This window comes from Strix aluco, chromosome 9 (genome assembly GCF_031877795.1).
Source record: "Strix aluco isolate bStrAlu1 chromosome 9, bStrAlu1.hap1, whole genome shotgun sequence".
Classification (NCBI taxonomy): domain Eukaryota; kingdom Metazoa; phylum Chordata; class Aves; order Strigiformes; family Strigidae; genus Strix; species Strix aluco.
The window spans coordinates 22,554,280-22,573,667 of record NC_133939.1 but is presented as its reverse complement, the minus strand read 5'-3'; the positions used below and the strand labels follow the sequence as shown (position 1 = coordinate 22,573,667).

Genomic DNA, 19,388 nt, shown 5'->3' with positions numbered 1-19,388 from the left:
TTAACACTTGGAGATGAGAACTTCTAGGCTTGGACATCTAAAGCTAATACCATGACAGGCTTTCCACACCGTTACTCCACCATGACTTCACACTACCACCCTCTCTGGTGCTCAGTGCATTTCACTTCCTGGCTTGGAACAAAGTCAAGCACAGGGTTATTCTTGATCAGCTGCATCCATACTAGCATTCAGAAGAGGCAGATGTGTAAAGTGATAATGAAAATTACCAAACGAAGCCAACCCCATGAAAAGTTGTACTGTGAATGGATGAGCTTCAGACCATTGCATAAACGCCATTAAGCAACAGTGTTCTCATTAAAGTTCATTAAAATTTCAGTGAAATGATTTTGCAGTTTCTTTGCATTGTGCCAGAATGAACATTGTGCTTACAGCAGGCGTTGTCTAGGGCTTTTCTTTGCTTCTAGAATGACATCAAACTTTTAGTTTTATTTTCCTTGCTTTCCTGGGCTGCTACTGACAAAACCAGGGAGACCAGCCAAGCGATGGGACAAGAGGTAAAGGCCTCAGATTACACCGGAGGAGAAAAATTTCTTCACCAGAAGGGCTGTCAAGCATTGGAACAGGCTGCCCAGGGAAGTGGCTGAGTCACCATCCCTGAAGGGATGAAGCAGATGTGGCACTTAGGGACATGGTGTAGTGGTAGGATTGGCAGTGCTAGGTTAATGGTTGGACTCGATGATCTTAAAGGTCTTTTCCAACCTAAATGATTCTATGATTCTATGATTCTGTGAATGGCAAGCCAGAAGTTCACCCAGTGTGAAAAAACAAGGTTCATATGTTGTCACTCAGTGTGAAATTACTTTCACGTAGTAGTCTGTTGCCTGGACGTGTATTTTTCTTTTGCTGAGCATGCATGTTATCTTGTGGACTTTGAACAAATGACACCTGAATCCCATTACTCATCGTTACTTCAGCATAAATACAGACTGTAGTCAAAACCAATTTTCTTTTAATACTGGTTCTTGACATCTTCCTTATATAATTTTGTTAGCTCGGTGACTTTTTCTTTTTTAGATTGCAGTAACAGGAAGTAGAATACAGTAGTAAACACCTACTGCACTCTGTGGATTATTAACATTTTTTATCTTTCTAAACATAGGAGGTTTTTAACCCTATAACTATGAGACATTTTAAGTTCATTGTGACTAGACACAACCAGATCAATGTGAGTGCTATCAGCTGTAATACACAAAAAACTAGCTCCAAAGATTTTCCCTTTCAAGGTAGATGTAAATAACTACAAAAGTTAATTAACAATAATAAGAACACTTATGATTTCTTCTTTCTCTGATTTCCACACCAGACAGAGGGTTTTAAACTGCACTGGACAAAAATGTTTTTACATACACTCACTTAGCAACACCTTTTGTGGATCCTATTTTCAGAAGCGGTGTCTGCTTACAGTACTTGCAGATGGATCTGGGTATGGCACACTCAGTTCAGCGAACCTCCAGACAAATATTCATTCATTTCTAAAGGTCAGGAATGCATTTGTAAAAGGCTGCTGAAAATTGGTGGAGATTCTTCTTCAGCTCAATATTCAAATAGCGCAAAAATCATAGTGAAGGACAAAATAAAACAAAACACAAGCTTTTCTTCAGGAGTTTTCTTTCCATTTTTACAACAAACCACTGGCCCTTTATACAGTGGCAGCCCAACAGGATGATCTGTATCGAGACTTTATGCCTCACTACCAGTGTTGTGCCACAAAATAGGAGATCCCCTGCTCTACTTGCCCAAGTCTACTGGAGCTGATTTTACATGTCTCACAAACCTCCTTCTGCTACCCAAGTACAGTATGTGGAACAAAGAAAACACACGGAAATGAGTAAATCCCCCACACTTGGAAGCATGTAATTTTTCAAAATAATTTCTCCAAGACTTTTTCTGAGTTGTAATGTAGTTTTGTCATTTGGTATGACATGAGGCCAATATGATCTTATCTCATAATATCTTTCAAATATTCATCTGTGTTGCTTCTCTCCATTGAGGATTAGAGACACACAGTAATTTAGAGAGGGTCTAAGTGCTGCCAGTTGCCTAAGCTTCTGCTAAGGCTGGAAGCCTCTGGATGGACATCTCTCACAGGTATCAGCCTTCTGCCAAAATATCAGAATGAGTAACTGAATCAAAGAGGTTTTTACCCACTTAAAGGCAAAGCTAGATGAATTTTTAATCATTATTTTATTTTTTATGGCACAAGTTGCTAAGCGTCAGCATTCCCCTTCACTGAATGGAATGTAAGACCCAGGTTATTACACTCTGCATCTGTAAGTAAAGGCACAAGTCTGAATTTAGTTGACCTTGAGTTTTGCCTAATTATTTTTTACAAAATGGTCTAAGAAAGTATGCTTCCAGGTTTTTATTTTACTGAAGGGTAGACAATATGTTCGGTAAAACAGCAATATCCCTTGTTTTGGTATCAGCAAAGGCACTAAAGGCAATTGGCAGAGAAGTGACTGACTAGTTTAAAACTACAAAAACTTTGCAAAAATAAACTATCAGCCAACTAATAGTTTAGAGGGCTATCAATATAAATATATAATCTTAGTTTAAAAGATCGCTATTCTGAGGGGTTGATTTCATAGTTGTCTCACTCTTGCCCAAGTCCCTGAAAATGGCTAAAATTTGTCTCCTTTTGGGTAAGATGACCATTTAACAGAGTCCGATGTCAGAAGGTCCCAGAATGACAATTCCATTCTGACCTGCAGTTACAGAGATAAGATTTCCAGGAATTCATTTTTGTATGAACCAGAGCATATCCAATCCTGATTTTAAAATTGCCAGTGATAGGAATCTAAAGAGGCCTTTATAATTTTTTCTCCTACCTGGGTACTTGCAGATTGTGGCCAAAAATCATTCTTTCAAAATATTAAAACTCTGCTATGATAATGTTTCACTGTGAGTTTCAGTCCTTGATTCTGTGGCTTCTTCCTGAACCCTCTACAGTTTTTCCACATACTTCCTGAATTTTAGACAACGGCATTTGAAAGGATGAAGGTAGGAGTTGATTGTTTATTTATTGGGATCAATACTTTCAAAGTCTCCCATCTTGAAAATACGGTTTATATTGCTCATGATGTACCACCATCATAAATGCTTTTTCTATCCTGAAAGTAAGCAGGCTTTATTAACTTTCATTGCTTTGTTTTGAAAGGCTGTTCCAGAAACTTCCCTCAACCTCCCATTTTAAACTCTAATTTCCAGACTCAATTTATTACTGGTCAGCCTATACCTATTTGGGAGTCTTTCTGCTAGTCATGTACTCTGTCTTTTATAGCCTTAGCCTCTCGTTGATTGTTATCCCCTCTATGTGCCTTCATGTATTTGAAGACAACAATTCTTCAGTGTTTAATCCTTCACCCTTTATTTTGCTCACTTAAATAAGCCAACCCTTTTTCTGCTCTTTCCAACCAAGAGCCCCAAGGATACAGAATCCTGCTCTTTCTTGCTTACTGTCCTTTTGGCATGATGAAGCTTGCTCTCCCTCCTGCATTACCAAACAGTTTCAACAGAGGACAGAGAGTGGTTCAACTAGACTTACTCATAGCATCTCCCTGACCAGAACTGCTCTATGAAATGTAGGTGGCAGTTTCACTGTGGGTGTTGCAAAATGAAAACAAAAAAATAATCATCTTACATAGTCTCATGAAAAAAGTTGTAAGTAGCTACTATCAGAGGAAGACTCTTGAGTTCCCGAAGCTGAGTAAAGATCCTCCCTTTTCTTATTTCAGTAAATACTTCAAGTAACTCAATTTAGTAGTTACTTCTAATTTACATTAAGTGAAAACTAAACTTAGAACAGGTTCATCCTCGCCAGTCTGGCTGATGTGCTGCCAACTATTATAGCCCACAACCTAGTAATAACCTTCTTCTACCGCCATTTTCACCTAGGTATAGCACTCTGCTTCAATATTAATCTATAAACAACCCTGACACTTTAACTCCTATCATGTGCAGACTTCCTGAAAAACAAATTTTATCAGGCAAATTCAGATGCAGATTGCATTGGCTCAAGCCAGTTCTCGTTATCATTATTGACCAGAACTGTCCTCCGTTTTGCAAATGTGGAGACCCAGGCACCTCGCCCAGTTCTGAAGTAATTTTTTTTATCTGTGTCCTGGTATTACTCCTAATGACAGCAGCTCATGCATAGTTTGGTTTTGCTTTTTTCTTTAAACCCTGAATTCGTTTTTTTAGAAGTTGACATAGAGAGTCTGTGTCTTGGAAGCTGAATAACTGAACCTCAAGCTATTCAGTCTTGGGGCAATGAAAATTTTTGGCGTAGAATTTTTGTAGCACAACTGTTTGCTTCATATTATCATGTTTCATACTTTATCCTGGAAGGTCCTTCATGCCCTCTGCCAATAGGAAAGGGGGCACCTACCATTTTGCAAAAGAGTTCTCTTACCTATGTGTGACTTAGGCACCACTGACAGAATAAATTGTGGGTCATTTCTGAAGATTCAAACAGTATTTCTAATAAAAGGTACTCTCCAACATTTCTGTGGAATAAATATGCAAGAATGAGAATATTCATGTACACAGCATGGGAAAAGAGTAGATCACATAATGGCTTTTTTTCTAAACACTACCTCATCGCCAAACAAAGATATGAGTTATTGAGTGGAAAAATCCATGGTGTTCTCTGGAACAAGCAGAGCCTATTGGGGGTTTTTTCCAATTAATTTGTGTCTCATTTCCCTTTATGCTTCACCACAATGACTCAAGGCTCTACTGTCCACAGAGCCTATAACTTCGGCTCCACCTATGACTTTCAGTTCTTCCCCAACAGAACCCTCCCAGCGCATCCCCATACCCTCAAATTACTCACTGGACAGCACGGAGTATATAAACGTTTGAAGAGTTGCATGCTAACCATCTGGCACGTGTGGGGGTTAGCCAGCAACACGCCAGTGAAGCCAATGATGTGGAACCCTATTCTTCCTGCAGTTGTGGCACATTTGAGTCTCCTCACCCAGTAGCCAGGTTTCTCAAAACTTTTAGGCCTGTATTACAGAATCACAGAATTATTGAGGTTGGAAAAGACCTTGAAGATCACCTAGTCCAACCATTAACCTCCCACTGACCGTTCTCAACTACACCATATCCCTCAGCGCTGGGTCAACCCGACTCTTCAACCCCTCCAGGGATGGGGACTCCACCACTGCCCTGGGCAGCCCATTCCAATGCCTAACAACCCGTTCTGTAAAGAAATGCTTCCTAATATCCATCCTAATATCCTGAACCTTCCCTGGCACAACTTGAGGCCATTTTCTTTTGTCCTATCGCTTGTTAAAATATTATGTGAAATCCTCACCCTTCTGACAGACGTGGTTAGAACTGGCAAAAAAGCTACAGTGGGAGATTAGCATGGAGAAACTAAAAATGAAAACATCTGACGGGTAAAATACCATCATGTACTCCTGTTCATTTGGGGCTGACATCTAACAGGAAAGATTAGCAGAAAGACCATTTGAAAGTGCTGTCATTGATATTTAAAGCTATTGCAAAAAAATATGCATTTGGCAAAGATACAGGCCTTTCATCAAGCTCTGCATGACTAAGCTTATGTGAGCATTGAGCTCATAGCAAAATTCGGGTCCGATTGTGTTGTGAGGGTCATCGAATAGCAAAGTCATTTTATGATTTCTATTTCTTTTCTCTGCACCAGCACACGGAGGAAGAAAGGAGACAGCCTGCAACGGGGCGATTCCCCACTGTACGTCAGCGTGGCGGGCAGCCCCCCCGGGGGGCCGGGCCCGTGAGGGGCGGGGGGCCGCTCGCTGCGGGACCAAGTGCGGAAGGAGGGGGGCGCTCCCCGCCCCCAGAGCCGGGCCGGAGCACCAGGAGGGACAAAGACGGCCCGGCACAGCGGCCGTGAAAGCAGGGTGCGACGGGTGGCTGACGGGCACCATCTTGATTGCACCGGGCGGCGAGCCAGGCCGCCTGAGGCGGCTGGGGCGCGGAAGGTGTCCCCTAAGGCCCGGCCTTCGGAATTCGTTTTAAAAAACACAAACCAAACACCGCATTTTGCCTGCAGCGCTGACTGCGGCCTGCAGCGCCAGCGCCGCTACGTCCTCCATTACCACACGGCGGCCGCTCCCGCGGGGCCAGGGCGAGCCTGCCGGGGGCCACCTGCGCCTCAGGGCGGGCGAGCGGCGGGCGCCGCTCAGCCCCCTCGGTCGCCGCGCCGGCCAGCGGCGGGGCGCGCGCGGCAGCCGGCCGCTCCCACTCCCGTGGGCCACGGCGGGGCGGGGGGGAAGGGAGGGGGGCAGACGGCGTTCGGCAGCCCTTCCCGCAGGGAACGCCCCGCTCCGCTGGCCGGGAGCTCCCCCGCCACGGCCCGCGGCGTGGGCAGACCCACCGCGCGCGGCGGGGGGGGGGGAGAGGAGGGGCGGGGCGGCACCGGAGCGGCCCCCACCCCGCGGGGGGCGGGCGGAGGGGGAGGGGGAGCCCGGCAGCGCTCCCCCCCGTGGTGACAGTTTCTAGAAGCACGTCCCGGCGTCCTTTGCGCTCTCAACATGGAGGAGCTGACGGTGGAAGTGCGCGGCTCTAACGGGGCCTTCTACAAGGTACCGGCGTGGGGAGGGTGTGGCGGCGGGGCCGGCGCGGCGGGGGCAGCGCGGGGGGCGGCCGCCCGGCGGTTTCTGAGGTCGGCCGGAGGCGGGTGGGCGCTGGCGGCCGTGGGGGGAGCCCCTGCGCCGGGCCGCGGAGGAGGGGAAGGTGAGGGGGGGAAGGGCGTTGGGGGAAGGTGTCTGGGTGTGGTGGGGGCGGGGGGGGAGGGGGCTGCGGCGGGGAGGGGGGGGCCGGGGGCTGGCGGGAGGGGAGGGGGGGGCCGGGGGGCGGCGGGGATGGAGCGGGGCGGCGGTGGCTGGGGAAGGTGGTGACGAGGCGGGCGGATAAGGGCTCTTCTCAAGGGAGGTTAGTGTGTCGGAAAGGGGGAGCGCTGGCAGGGCCGTGGGGAGCAGATGCACAGCGCCGGGATTTGCTCAGACGTCCTTTGGGAAAGGGTGGGTGGGTGGGTGGGCGGGGGGGTATTTTTGGAAGCAGTAGGGGCTTTGGGTGGGATGGGGTGAACTGAGCCGAAAATAATGATTTTAAAATATTTTAAATAATTCTGTAAAGATTTTGAGTTTATTTATGTCATCAGAAATCTTTCTTGACCATCACCCTCCCTGGAATGTCAGGATGTTACAGGATCAATGCAAAATACTCTCAGCTGTTGCCCGTCAGTCATTTTCCCCTAAGCCTGGCTTCAGATGTTTAAGAATCCCAGCTCTTTTTATGGCAAGAGCCTTCTGTCTTCCTTTCCAGGAGGGCTGATTCCAGCCAGTATTGTGAGCACGCAGTGTAGCTATGTTCTGGGAGTATTTAATCTCAGGACTCTCTTGAGCTATTGTGCCTAACCGCATACACAGTGTGGTATTGCACAGGCGATATTACACTGGGGGGTGGGGGGGGGTGGTGGTCCATTTTTTTTCTGAATTTCCTGTGCGCAGCTGTGGATTTGGCTTGGAAGTTGTGGTAATTGTACAGTATGTAAAGGCAGTTGGCGTTTAAAGGATTGTAACCAGCTGACTTCAGGAGTTAGTTTTTTCAACTGGCTGTCTATTAAGAGACAAATAGGAGATACTCTTACGAGAAAAGAATGTAATGGGGTAAGATATATCCCCTTGCTAGGTAAGTGTGTTAAATTTTTACCAAAACCAGTAGAAAATAAATTTTGTAAATTGGACACATTTTCAGTTGGACTTGAAATACCACACAGAAACCCCCATCAGAATCGTTTGTATTTAGAACAGGATGCTCCTAAACAGAATTGATTTCCCCCTCTCCACACATTAGGAAGACCAGAATTTGGAGACACTCTTAGATTTCCATTTTCTACCTTGTGATCTTGGACAACTTTATAAACCATGGATTAGTTGTTTCCTCTGCTTAAGAGGAATGTGAAACTAATGGGAGCATTAGGAGGTGTACTGAATTCTTGGACTGAAGGGATCAGTGTGCACAGAATTTATTATAATAAGCCTGATTTAAAATCTGCCATGATGACGTCTCCTCCTAAATCAGTGAGAATTGTCAGGCTTGGATTAGCACCATCATGTGTTTTAGCCCTGTGAACGGTGACTAACAAAAGCAAAAGTTTTACTTTAAAATAGAGTTAATGGGTTTCAGATCAATGAAATGGGGATTATGTCCAGTGATGGCATCTGCATGGTGGATGAAGTCAAGTTAGAGTGATTGGACCTATAGCAACCAAAGCCTCAATTCAGAATAATCCAGTGTTAATGTGGAGGGGGGGAAAAAACCCACAGAACCCCCCAAAAAACCAAAACAAAACCATACTGAAACACAATTTCAGAAGATTATTCTTGTGAGCTAAATGCATTGAAATGTGTTTGTCAGTGACTCCATTTTGTGAGTCTTACTGTTGAGGTAGGCAGAAGTTATGCATGCATTTTGGAACTAAATAACACTACTAGTAACTTTCTGTTTAAAGTTTCTGAAGCAAAGGAGGGAGGCGTGTCACTCTCATTTAGGAAGTATCCTATTTTGGACACTGATAGCACTGATAATAGCATTTGTAAGATAATGAGAATAGGCTCATCTTGTCTAAGCTCCATGTGACCGTATAGAAGGTGGCAAAATTTTTCTGAAGAGAAAAGCAGAATTTATATGATGGGATGAAATTCGAGGTTTGCCCTCGGAACAGTCTGAATTCAGATTCATTAGCACAGCATACCTCCCAGTAAATGAGATGAGAATGATCCTGCTATGCCAACAGAGATAAACAAAATAATGATGTAAACAATTACATGACAGAATTTTTTAAATGAATTGTTAATATGATCTGCAACTTAGCAGTAGTAGACCAAATGTAGTGATTAAATCTGTTGGAGCCTTATAGTGGGGTCTTCAGTAGTTATCAGAGATGACCATGGTAAATTAAATTCTTTATAGCTTCTTTTGTTCCTCTAGTAATGCTCTTCATTTTAGTAAAATACAATTTAAGAGGAAATTCTTTGTATGTATATTTTTATATATATACACACTATGGTTGCTATAAATTAGTAAGGAAAATTATGTTCTTTATTAAAATACATGAAAAGTCAGAATGTTTTTTGTGATGCATAAATCAGTGGACAGTAACTGTGGTTACGGTAGATACCCCAAGATAACTTTTTAATGCTCTGTTCTGGACAAAAAAATTATTACAGTCTAAATTTAACCTTTTATTTATAAATTTCCAAACTAATTTATGCTTTTTTTTCCTTTTGGTTGAAATAAGTAATATAATCTGGAGAACAGGACAACATTTACCTTGTATTTTATCCCAGGTCTCAACCAGTATACAGCAGAGCCAGTGTTTAGCCTCTCCCTGCGGCTCAGAAGATTTTGCATATATCATAATATTAAGCACCCATTGTCTTTAGAGAACAGATGGCACTGATAGGGCTCAAAGTGGTCATGGTCTTCTGAAAAAAAGGCGGAGTTTGTGTTGTGGAACAGGGAGGAGAACAGACAGGGTTGATGAACCCTACTGGTTAAGGGTTTTCATATATTAGAGCTGTGGTGAGGACCTCCTGAGAGCAGAACAGTTGATGCTTTCTAGGCAACTGCTAGATTGCAGGTTAGCTTTTATCTTTGAGACATTAGACTTTTCTTTTTTTATGTGAAATGGCCAAAAATACCTGGATTTCTTTGGCCTCTTAAGTGGTTTGGAGAGAGTGAGAGTTGAATACCCCCAGCCTCATCTTGGCCTGACTGCAGTGTGTTCAGGTTGATGATTCTCTGTGTCATTAAGATCAGTTAAGTAATTTGCAGAGTCACAGATGGTTGAGGCTGGCAGAGACTGTGGGAGGTCGTCTGGTCCACACCCCTGCTCAAGCAGGGCCATCTAGAGCCAGCTGCCCAGGACCATGTCCAGATGACTTGCACATCTCTGAGGATGGAGACTCCACAACCTCACTGGACAGCCTGAGACTGTGCTCAGTCACCCTCACAATAAAAAAAAGAAAATAAATAAATAAAAAGTGTTTGCTGACGTTCATACAGAAACTCCCGTGTTTCAGTTTGTGCCCATTGCCTCTGGTCCTGCCAGTTGTGAAGGGTGTTTGTGCAGCTCTTGTCAAGAACAAGATGAAAGCTTCTGCTTTATTCAGTATCTCCGTCAGCCTGCGTATGCTCACTTGTATGCAAATTAGAGCCCTGATTCCGCACATTATTTATGAGTTCAGATGTCAGTTTATGTGATATAGGTTGGGCCTTACAGTAAAATTAGGCCAAGGTACGTGAATTGACCACCAGATAACTTCCTCCACCTGAATCTTTCAGTGGCGTCTGAATAACTCTGAAAGATCTGCTATGATCTTCATTGTAGGGACTTACATGTGCTGAAAAACTGACTCTGTGTTGCATACCCTTGTGCTCTTTTCTAGAGTAGTTGCGTAGATTATGCAAGGGCATAAAATAGATAAAAATGTGAATTAGAATGAAACTCAACCTTTAATTTACAGGTTCTGAAGTGCTTCATTCTTGATCTGTGCCTCTTCCAAGAGGTGCAGTTTTCTGCTAACAGGACTGACTGAAGCGCTGGTAGCAGGAGTTTGGCATAGGCCTCAAGGCAGAGACTAGCCAAAATATTACTAAGAGAAAAAATGATGAAAGAGAAGTACACAGCATTTGACTGCATGTACAGTGTCAAAGCATAGTGAGCAATTCTGTGTGAGAAAAAGTTTATGCATCAATAAAAAAATATAATGGCTTTTTAATTTTTCTTACATTTTTTAATTAGTGGCTTTGAAAACAACTCTTGAGTTCTTCTCAATGGATTTTGTTTGACGGTTATTAAAATAGGAAACGCTCATTAGGAGTGTAGCTTACACAGCTGTTCATACCCAACTACTACACCAGGAAACATGGTAACTGGAATGACTTTTTTTTTTTCTTTAAAGATCTCAACTGCCTTATAATGGTCAGCATTTATTTTATCTAGCCCTAATGGGTGGCAAATTTCAGACATCTTACAGTTGTTACTGATCTCTTGAAAGTTGTGTAGACTGGTGCAATACCTGTAGTCCTCATTGCTGTTGATGAGCCATTTGCTTGACCCTTTCAGGCAGCTAAAAGGGAGATGCCGCAAGCAGGCAGTGATCATTGATTGCTGGTGTACATAATCAGTGGAGGGTGTCTTTTCAGAAGTTTTGCCCTTTGGGAATATGCACGTGAAGAAGCAGTATAAGTTGTGTGAGTCATTCAGAGTGGTGAATAAGCCTAAACCAGGGGATTCAGTGCTGAAACTCTTGCATAACTGTTATGAGGACCCTTGAATTTACATATGATAATTATGATTGTGAATGGAAATAAGCTGTCAAGTCATAGATTAAACTGTGGTTGCTAGAATTGATACAGTAGTTCAGGATCTTTTTCTTACCTGATGTCTGCTTGTAATGTTTGTGTTTTGCAGCAAGCTAGATCTGCTTTCTTTTATCAATCCTTGTATAAGCAGGTGCAGCTAATCACTTCTAATGAAAATAGTACTTACAAAGTTCAGTCTTTTTTGTTCTGTGATTTGATTATTTACAAGTTTTCTGCCTTTGCTTTTTTTGTTGTTGTTTTTTTTTTCCCCTGGGGGTTCAGCATGGAATACATCCCTTAGTAATAATTATTTCACAAATTTGTTACATGAAACAGTTGTGTATGGATGTTAGTTAAAGATACTGATGGTTCTTGCTTCTGAAAGGAGTGAAAGGATTGGTAATTGGATATAGGCTTCTTGACCTTTATGTCACTGATTCAGAAACAGTCCATGGTACCAGATGCCAAAGCGTTTACTGTTTGAAATTTGCTCAGCAGTGGGTAAGGTGATCTTCATATACTTTTTAGTGTGCAGGTATGTGTGACTCAAAAGCCAACACAGCGGCTGTCCCTGGAAAGAACGTTTGCAGCTAAACTAACAGCACCTCATTTTTAGATTGGACCATCCTACTTGGGGGTCAGATAAGAAAGCAGGATGAAGGGGGAACTTGGATTGCATCTGCCTGTTACAGAGATTTTTATGACTTTGCCCGGAACTGGATTTTTAAAAAAAGTGTGTGTGTATATATATACAGAGACATACAGTTCACTGTAAGGGCACTTGAGTAAGTCTTGATCCGTTTATGTTATCAGCAGTTCTTAATCCATGAGCAAAACCCAGGTAAAAGGGAAAGAGTGTGTGTGTGTGTCTTACGAGATGAAGTCTCAACCGTAGTGATTTTAGTGGCAAATGATCTGTTCATAGTTTCCTGTCCTTTTGTTCATACTTAACACAATATGGCCCAGTGTAAGATTTGCTGGATCTCTGATCCCAAACCTAGGCAGGAGTCCTAGCAATATTACCCCTTGTTTTACAGGTGCCAGTGTTGGGAGCCTGGCTTCTGCCAAGTGAGTGGCAGAGACAGGTCTGAACCGAGGTGCCTGGGGAGCCAGTGTGACATTAATAGCCTGTAGTACAGTACAGTCTCCTGCCTGCCTCGTGGGCTGGGCCACAGCAAGCAGGGCATACATGGGCTTCCAGAGATCCAGCTCACAGCGTAAACTGAATGACTGACACTAATATCTGGACAGTCTAGATCAGAAGTCTGGCAAGATGAAGTTGCATCAATTTTTCTTCCCTTCCTGGCCTCCACAGTACTGTATGTGGTATAAAACACACACAACTGGTATGTGTAAGCTTACTTGCTGCTAATACAATTCATCACTCTGTGGTTTTGATGCCAGTGCAGTTATTGATGATGTCTTTGGTGGTCTCTTGTTAGCTTTGCCTCGTCACCTCTGTCTGGAATGAGAATACATGGAGTGATGTGTAGGGAACATAGAACATTTCATACTTAGATATTGGCATTATCTATCTCAGGCAACACTGCTGAATTAAAATTCAGTAATGGAGTACCTTGTTCATTTGAGCAGGAGTTAAGATGAGGCATCATTACTCAATTTAGTAGAAAATGTTTTTGATACAGTATCAGACATGACTAGTACAAGCTTAGAGTACAAATCTATTTTGATAGGTTACCTCACCAATAAAGAACTCCTTCGAAACTCCGACTTGAAAACCAGGATATTTACTTTCCTGTTTTATGTTCATCACACCCTTTCTGAAGAAATCCTTGTGAATTTATAGGATTTAATGTAACTTTAAATATAAAAAAATCTGCTTTGTATTGCAGAGTATCTTAATGTCACAGGTTTTTTGTAAAACCTTTTAAAAAATCTCTAGGCTATTGGAATACTTTAAAAATTACACTAAATCTCATTCTGATATGCATGAAATATGTTTGTTTTTATCTTGTAGATGTGACAGCTGATAATGCTTATAGTAAAGGTCAGGGTTGTAGGCAGGAAAATAGTATGAAGGAATTTTTGCTTTTGATGAATGTTTTGATGATACTTTTGGCATGTTTCTTGGCAATATTGGAGTAATATCGTATAAAACTATTTAAAACCTATATTGAATTCTGGTTATTTCTAGTTGTATTACAAATGAACCATACAGTCTGTAATACCTCCTAGACTGTGCTTCAGTTACTGTAAATGCTATTTCTTGCCCACAGCTGTAGAGAAATTGATAATAGTAGGAAGAATTATACTGGGGATTTTTGACTTTTATGTTATTCCTTCACTATTAGTCTTGTGTTTGTACAATTAGACTCTGATCAGACTTTTTTCAGGCCTCTCAACAATGTAATTACTTAATTACATAATTTTATTTAATACTTTACATATGTCTATTTGTGACCTGAAGTGCATAACTGATAAATGTTATATTTGATTTTGAGTGTATAAATACTGTGAAGTGAAAGAGTTTGAGAATGCCAACTGAAAATGCTCTTCAGGTAGTTTCAGGCAAGTTACTGCATCCATGTCTGCTAGCCATGAGTCTGCATTATATTGTTCTACAGGAAGAGCAGTGCGGGCACTTTGAACTGAAAGACTTTCTTGTGTGGAGGAGTTCCTGAAACCCACATGGTGTCGTAAAATGTACGGACTCTTTGTCGGAATTTGTACTTTTGATTTTATTAAGAAGTGTTCAATGTTTCTGTTTATGCAGCTGACCTCTGTGCAGTGTCAGCTGTTAGTCTGCTGCTAGTCATATCTCTGCATTATTGTTCCACTTCAGCTTTCCCATTCTTTAGCAGGACATTAACTTGAAAATCAGTTGTGAATATTAAACCTGTTTGTACCGCTAACACAGAAAGCCAGACTTCACCTAGTAATGGACTAATTGCCTGAAAACCTGGAAAGTCAATGCAGGTGGGATTCCTTTTTTCCCCTTTCTCTTATTAATGAAACCTGCAGCTAGTCAGTGGATTCAGGATTTTCTAAACTCTGCAGAGCATTATATTCTAAATGTTTTTCAGGTGTTTTATGGTACCTAATTTTTGAATCTCCCTGGATTCTGAAGTTCTGTTTTTTAACAAAGGAAGGACAATTGAATTCAGATCTGCAGAATAAATTTTCAGCTGCTATAGGCTGACCTTAGAAATGAAATACCTATTTCCCCCTTCCCTCCATGCTGACTAGTGTGAGAGCATGAAATAATGTAAATAAGAGGTAAGGTTCAGCTATGAAATAAAGCAGCATAAGGAGGCAAAGACTAACACTGAATCACAGAGTCTTGGAATGCAGATAAATGGCTGCCCATAGCAGGGAGTTGAATCTCTTTCTGTAAATACTGCTTTCTGTTGATAAGTTGCTGTTCGGCAGAATGTTGGACTGTGTGAATTTGGTGTGCAGTGCTGTGGCTGGGCTTTTTCCACCCTCGATAGAGTTTGAATGAGTTGCAGTAGAACAACTCTTTATTTCCTGCGCTTTATGTCGTTACTCATCCCCATGTTGGGGCACGTTTACAGGGGACAGTGGTAGCATAAATTTAATAGAAGTTCTGCTTTACCTGTGTTATCTAAAACATACTTCAGGCAGTAAAATTTTGTATGCTCTTTGCATCTTTAAACAGACATAACTTCAGTGTTGTTGTCCAGTTCACCTGTACAGAAACTTCCTTGAAACTGAAAGTCCTTAATTATGGGTGTATTTTATTACCAACAGTTTCAGTTGCTTACCTTTCAAAGACATTTGTCTTCTTTCCCTTGCAGTGACAGGATGGCCTTTGAAATGGTTTATTTTATTAGGAACACATTAGATGGTTCAATGAAGTGATTTTTGTGATTACTGATGACCTGCTTTGTTCAGGGTTCCCAGTAAGCTTTCTGTTAGAACCAGTCTTCTGTGTTGCTGGCAGATGGTTTGGGGTGAAGCTCAGGGAGCAGAAAAGCAGATTTTGAGCAAATGCCTTTACAGCATTGCCTGAGTACAAGCTCAAGTAGAAGGAGATTTGTTCACATAGGCTCTTTGCAACTAGCTGTCAGTAGGGGCTCCTTTCCTGTCCATCGTTACATTGAGGCATCTCCTGTGTCAAAATTTACCTTTCCCTAAGCTGACACATAATACCTCTGTGGACTAGCTGCTCATTGCACAGTTGATACGTTCTTTGTCCTCCTCAGCTGGCAGTTTCTTAAGTGAATATAATCCATTCAGCAAATTTCCTGGAACTTCTCTTAACATACCTATGCAACTCTCTTACTCCTTTAAAACTGCACGTTCTTCCTCGACCTCTGCTCGGGCCGACAGCAGCGATAGCAAAAGCAGGAGTAGTTTGAAAGATTTTTCTTGTCCCTTTGTCTGTTTCCTTTGGGGTTTTTTGCAACATGCCTTCCTTAACCAAGACATATAGGAACTTAATTACTGCATGGATACTTGAGTACAGCTGAAGACAAAGAACAATGTGATAGATACAGGTTTTTGACATAAAAAAGCCCTTTGTTTTTCAAAAGAAAGGGAAGTGGGATATCCCCTTCAATTGTTCCTGAGATGATGATAATGTGACACACAAAAATGTGAAATACTTGTATTCTCTTTGTTTTCCTGTGAGGGCCTACAGGTATTTGGCTTCAGACAGTCCTCCTTTTGGTACTTGAAAGATGATATTGGAACTAGCTCTGTGGCAGCCTGTATTGCCAAATTTTATCCAAACTTTCTGTCATACCGTTCTGAAGGATGGTTGTGGGGGATTCAGTTTTGTGTTGAGAAGAACACCTATAAAGCAAATAGTGCTGTGCCCAGCTATTGGATTGTGAGTTGTACTAATTGTCTTCTCATTTTGTGCCTGTAAAACAGTTGCGCACACCTGTAGATAAAATAGTAAACTCTGATAGTGAGCTTTCAGTTGTAAATGTGCTGATTTGAGCAGTCATTTGAAACAATCCCTGTGCACTGTATTTCTTGGGATAGCCAACTAAGGGTATCAGCAACCTCATGTGAACAGTGGGATCGTGTCTTGGAACTTTCCAAAATTGGAACCATAGTATTAGTGGTGGTCTGCTGTTCGGCATAGTTTCAGGCTGTATTGAAATTGCTGCCTTGTTTTGATTTCACATGCATTCTTACCATAACAATGTTTTTGTTTTAGGGATTTATCAAAGATGTTCATGAGGACTCGCTCACAGTTGTATTTGAAAACAAGTAAGTATTTTATTTAAAAAAAAAATCATTTGAGTATTAGGTTGTTATTTCGGGTTTGTGCTTTTGGTGGTGTTTTTTGTTTGTTTTGACATTAAGATGAAGTAGATTTTATTAGAAATGTATAGTTCTAGAAGTACAGGCTTACTATTCTGTTCACAGTCTCTATGAACCACTATATCAGAATTCAGCTGATCAGATACACAGTCCTTTACATTTTTTGGTATCTTAATGATGTCCATAGATGTGACAGCCAAATTTAATTAAAATAATCAGTGACAGAGGCATGATGCTCTTACACTCAAGCAGAAAAAGGTGGAAAATACCAAAGTACTTCTATTAAGTAAACAATTCTCTACATGTCTGATCTGAGGAATGCTCATCAGTGCTCTCAACTAGAGGGGAACAGATAAATCAACCACTGTCAGGATACTTCTTTCATTTTAACTATTAAGAAAACAAATATGCATAGATATCCAGTCTAAAGATCCATTTTTTTTTTTTTTTTTTTGTGGAAAAGGCTGCAAATCTGGAGAAAGAATTATCCATGAGGCCCTCTTCTTTTACTATGTAAACACAGCAGTGCTAGGGACTTGTAGTGGCAAGTCAAATAATCCTTGGGATGGTAAAGTACAAATGAATACCTGTTGTTCGGCATTCAGACTGATAACACTGTGGATTACCTGAGAGATTTCAGGACTAATTAAGATATTCTGGGAGCTACATCCTCTTTCCTGTTTCTCTTCCAGTTGCTAGGTGGAGATCCTTAAAATGTGTCAGCATTTGATGTGAATATTGTTATTAAAATCTACCAGCACCAACCTGTAGATGAGTCTTTGAGCCTTTCTTCAAGAGAGATTGCTGGGTAATAAAAGTAATACTAGGGAGCGTGCAAGTGTGCGTTCATAAACAGTATTTTATAATTGTGAATGTATAATCCTAGGGTGGGTGTGTATATATGTGTGCACAGGTACAGTGTATACATATATACATGTGTATAAAAATAAATTCTAGGGGGGGGAAAAGAAGTAATCCTGGGGTTTACCCTTCAAAGTCCAGTCTTTGTTTCTTTCGAACCTGTGTTTTCTAGCCCTTCTTTTATGAAAAATAGTTAGAAGGTGAGGTGGCAACCATAGTTTGTACTAATACTTACTGAAGTGGTTATGGAAGATGTTACTGTCTTCTAGGTTTTCATACCCCCACGCCAAAGCGCGCCAAACAGAAAAAACAAGTTGGGTCCTTCATCCTATCCATGGTCTGAGGAGATGTGAAAAATATTCAGTTTCATATTTAACATCTATATTACTTTTCTTTAAGGTAGGAGGCTCTTTGCCTTCAAAGGATATACTTCCACGTGAGAAACCAAGTAAGCGAAAGGAAGTGCCTGTGGTTCACAGCAGGGGCTTTAGTTGTTGGCAAACACATTTCTAGTGTTTAGTATCCATGTCATCCGTGTGCTTTACAGAAAGTCTGGCAGCAGCAGCAGCCATGTTCCAAAAAGGATGGGCTACAACATATGTCGAGTGTTTTGTTGACCAAAAATAGGTCATATCAGGAAGCGTGGATACAGTTCTAGTCAAATTAATCTGTGATGTAGATTTGATAAATTGTTACCCTTTTTACTGAGTTAAATTCATAAGGGCTTTAGTAGAACCAAAGTTGGCAAGTGTCCTGTCCTGAATGCATCATTGTGTTGTGATAGTGATCAGCACTACCAAAGTAAACACATCTACTCCGCTAAAGGCGGTCTGAATTGTCACTTTGCATTTTCTGCTATTGTTAACCAGTCTTATCTACAGCTATTGTAAGGTTCCCAAAGTTGGTGTACTAGCACAGACAGCTAATGATGATTTTGTGGCCATAGCAATAATGAATCTCTGGGCAGATAGCCTTGATTCTTTTAAGAGACAAGTTTTGGAGGTAAGGACATGGAGGATGGACACAGATGCTTCAGGAACTGGAAACGTTTATTACTGTATGAGGCAGAAAATTGGATCTTGAGCTGCAATTTCATATAGACCCATTGGAGTTTGAAGCAGCCATATTGAAAGAAAGACTTCTCGGTTGTAAGAAGCAAGCACCTCCCTCTTTTGTAATTTGTGCCAGATATTTGGGATAATCATGCTGACTATTAGGCATCAGTTCCGTCAGATCCTCTTAGTAGGTAATTTATAGCCCGTCACAAGCCATTTCTTAACATCTTGTTTTGCATTTCACCAGTGAGATTCTCCAATTTTGGACTTTCTGCCATCAAAACTTTGACTCATATTCTGAGAACTGAGCCTTGTGTGCACTTTTCCACTGTTTTATTAAAAAATACCAAAACAGCTTGCAGCTGATAGGGGTAAGTCATTATTGGTCCATCCGCTTCTTACACAATTAGAGATGGAACCAAAAGTAGCCTACTGCAACTTCGAGTGGATTTTATTGAAGGTACAATGTCTCTTCAATCCTAGCATCTCATTACGGGGAATTTCTAACTTTCTGTAAGCTTCCGTTTGCTAGATTCCATAACTACAAGACACAGTTGAAATTCTCAAGAGAACTTTAAGTAGCTCATTTGAGTTTGCAACATTTTTGATCCTGTTGTTCAGTTATGATTATTATGCTCACGCTGTTTCTAAAGTGAAGTTTTATATTTCCTATAATTCAGGGAGTGCATTTTGTCCTCAAGCCTTTGCATCTGTTAGAGTAATAACTTCACAAAGGCAGGGAGGGGAAGGAAAAACCCAAAGCCTGAGTTTAGTGACCATTATAGTTGCAACAAGGGCAATTGAATTACAAATGATTTTTGCCAGCCC

The 19,388-nt window shown here is 41.5% G+C and overlaps 1 protein-coding gene across 7 annotated transcripts in view; it reads left to right on the top strand.

The window, feature by feature from the left end:
- The first annotated feature begins 6,441 nt into the window (after positions 1-6,441).
- FXR1 (FMR1 autosomal homolog 1) overlaps positions 6,442-19,388 on the top strand; it is a 37,579-nt gene continuing 24,632 nt past the window's right edge. For 4 of the 7 annotated variants that reach the window (XM_074834197.1, XM_074834200.1, XM_074834196.1 and 1 more), the window contains exons 1-2: positions 6,442-6,596; positions 16,538-16,590. In XM_074834197.1, the coding sequence (XP_074690298.1) occupies positions 6,546-6,596; positions 16,538-16,590 (104 nt within the window). In that variant the 5' untranslated portion in view covers positions 6,442-6,545. Of the gene's footprint in view, positions 6,597-13,970; positions 14,050-14,252; positions 14,323-16,537; positions 16,591-17,429; positions 17,453-19,388 lie in introns of those variants that run through there. The other 3 variants (XM_074834201.1, XM_074834198.1, XM_074834203.1) reach the window with 3 other exon arrangements.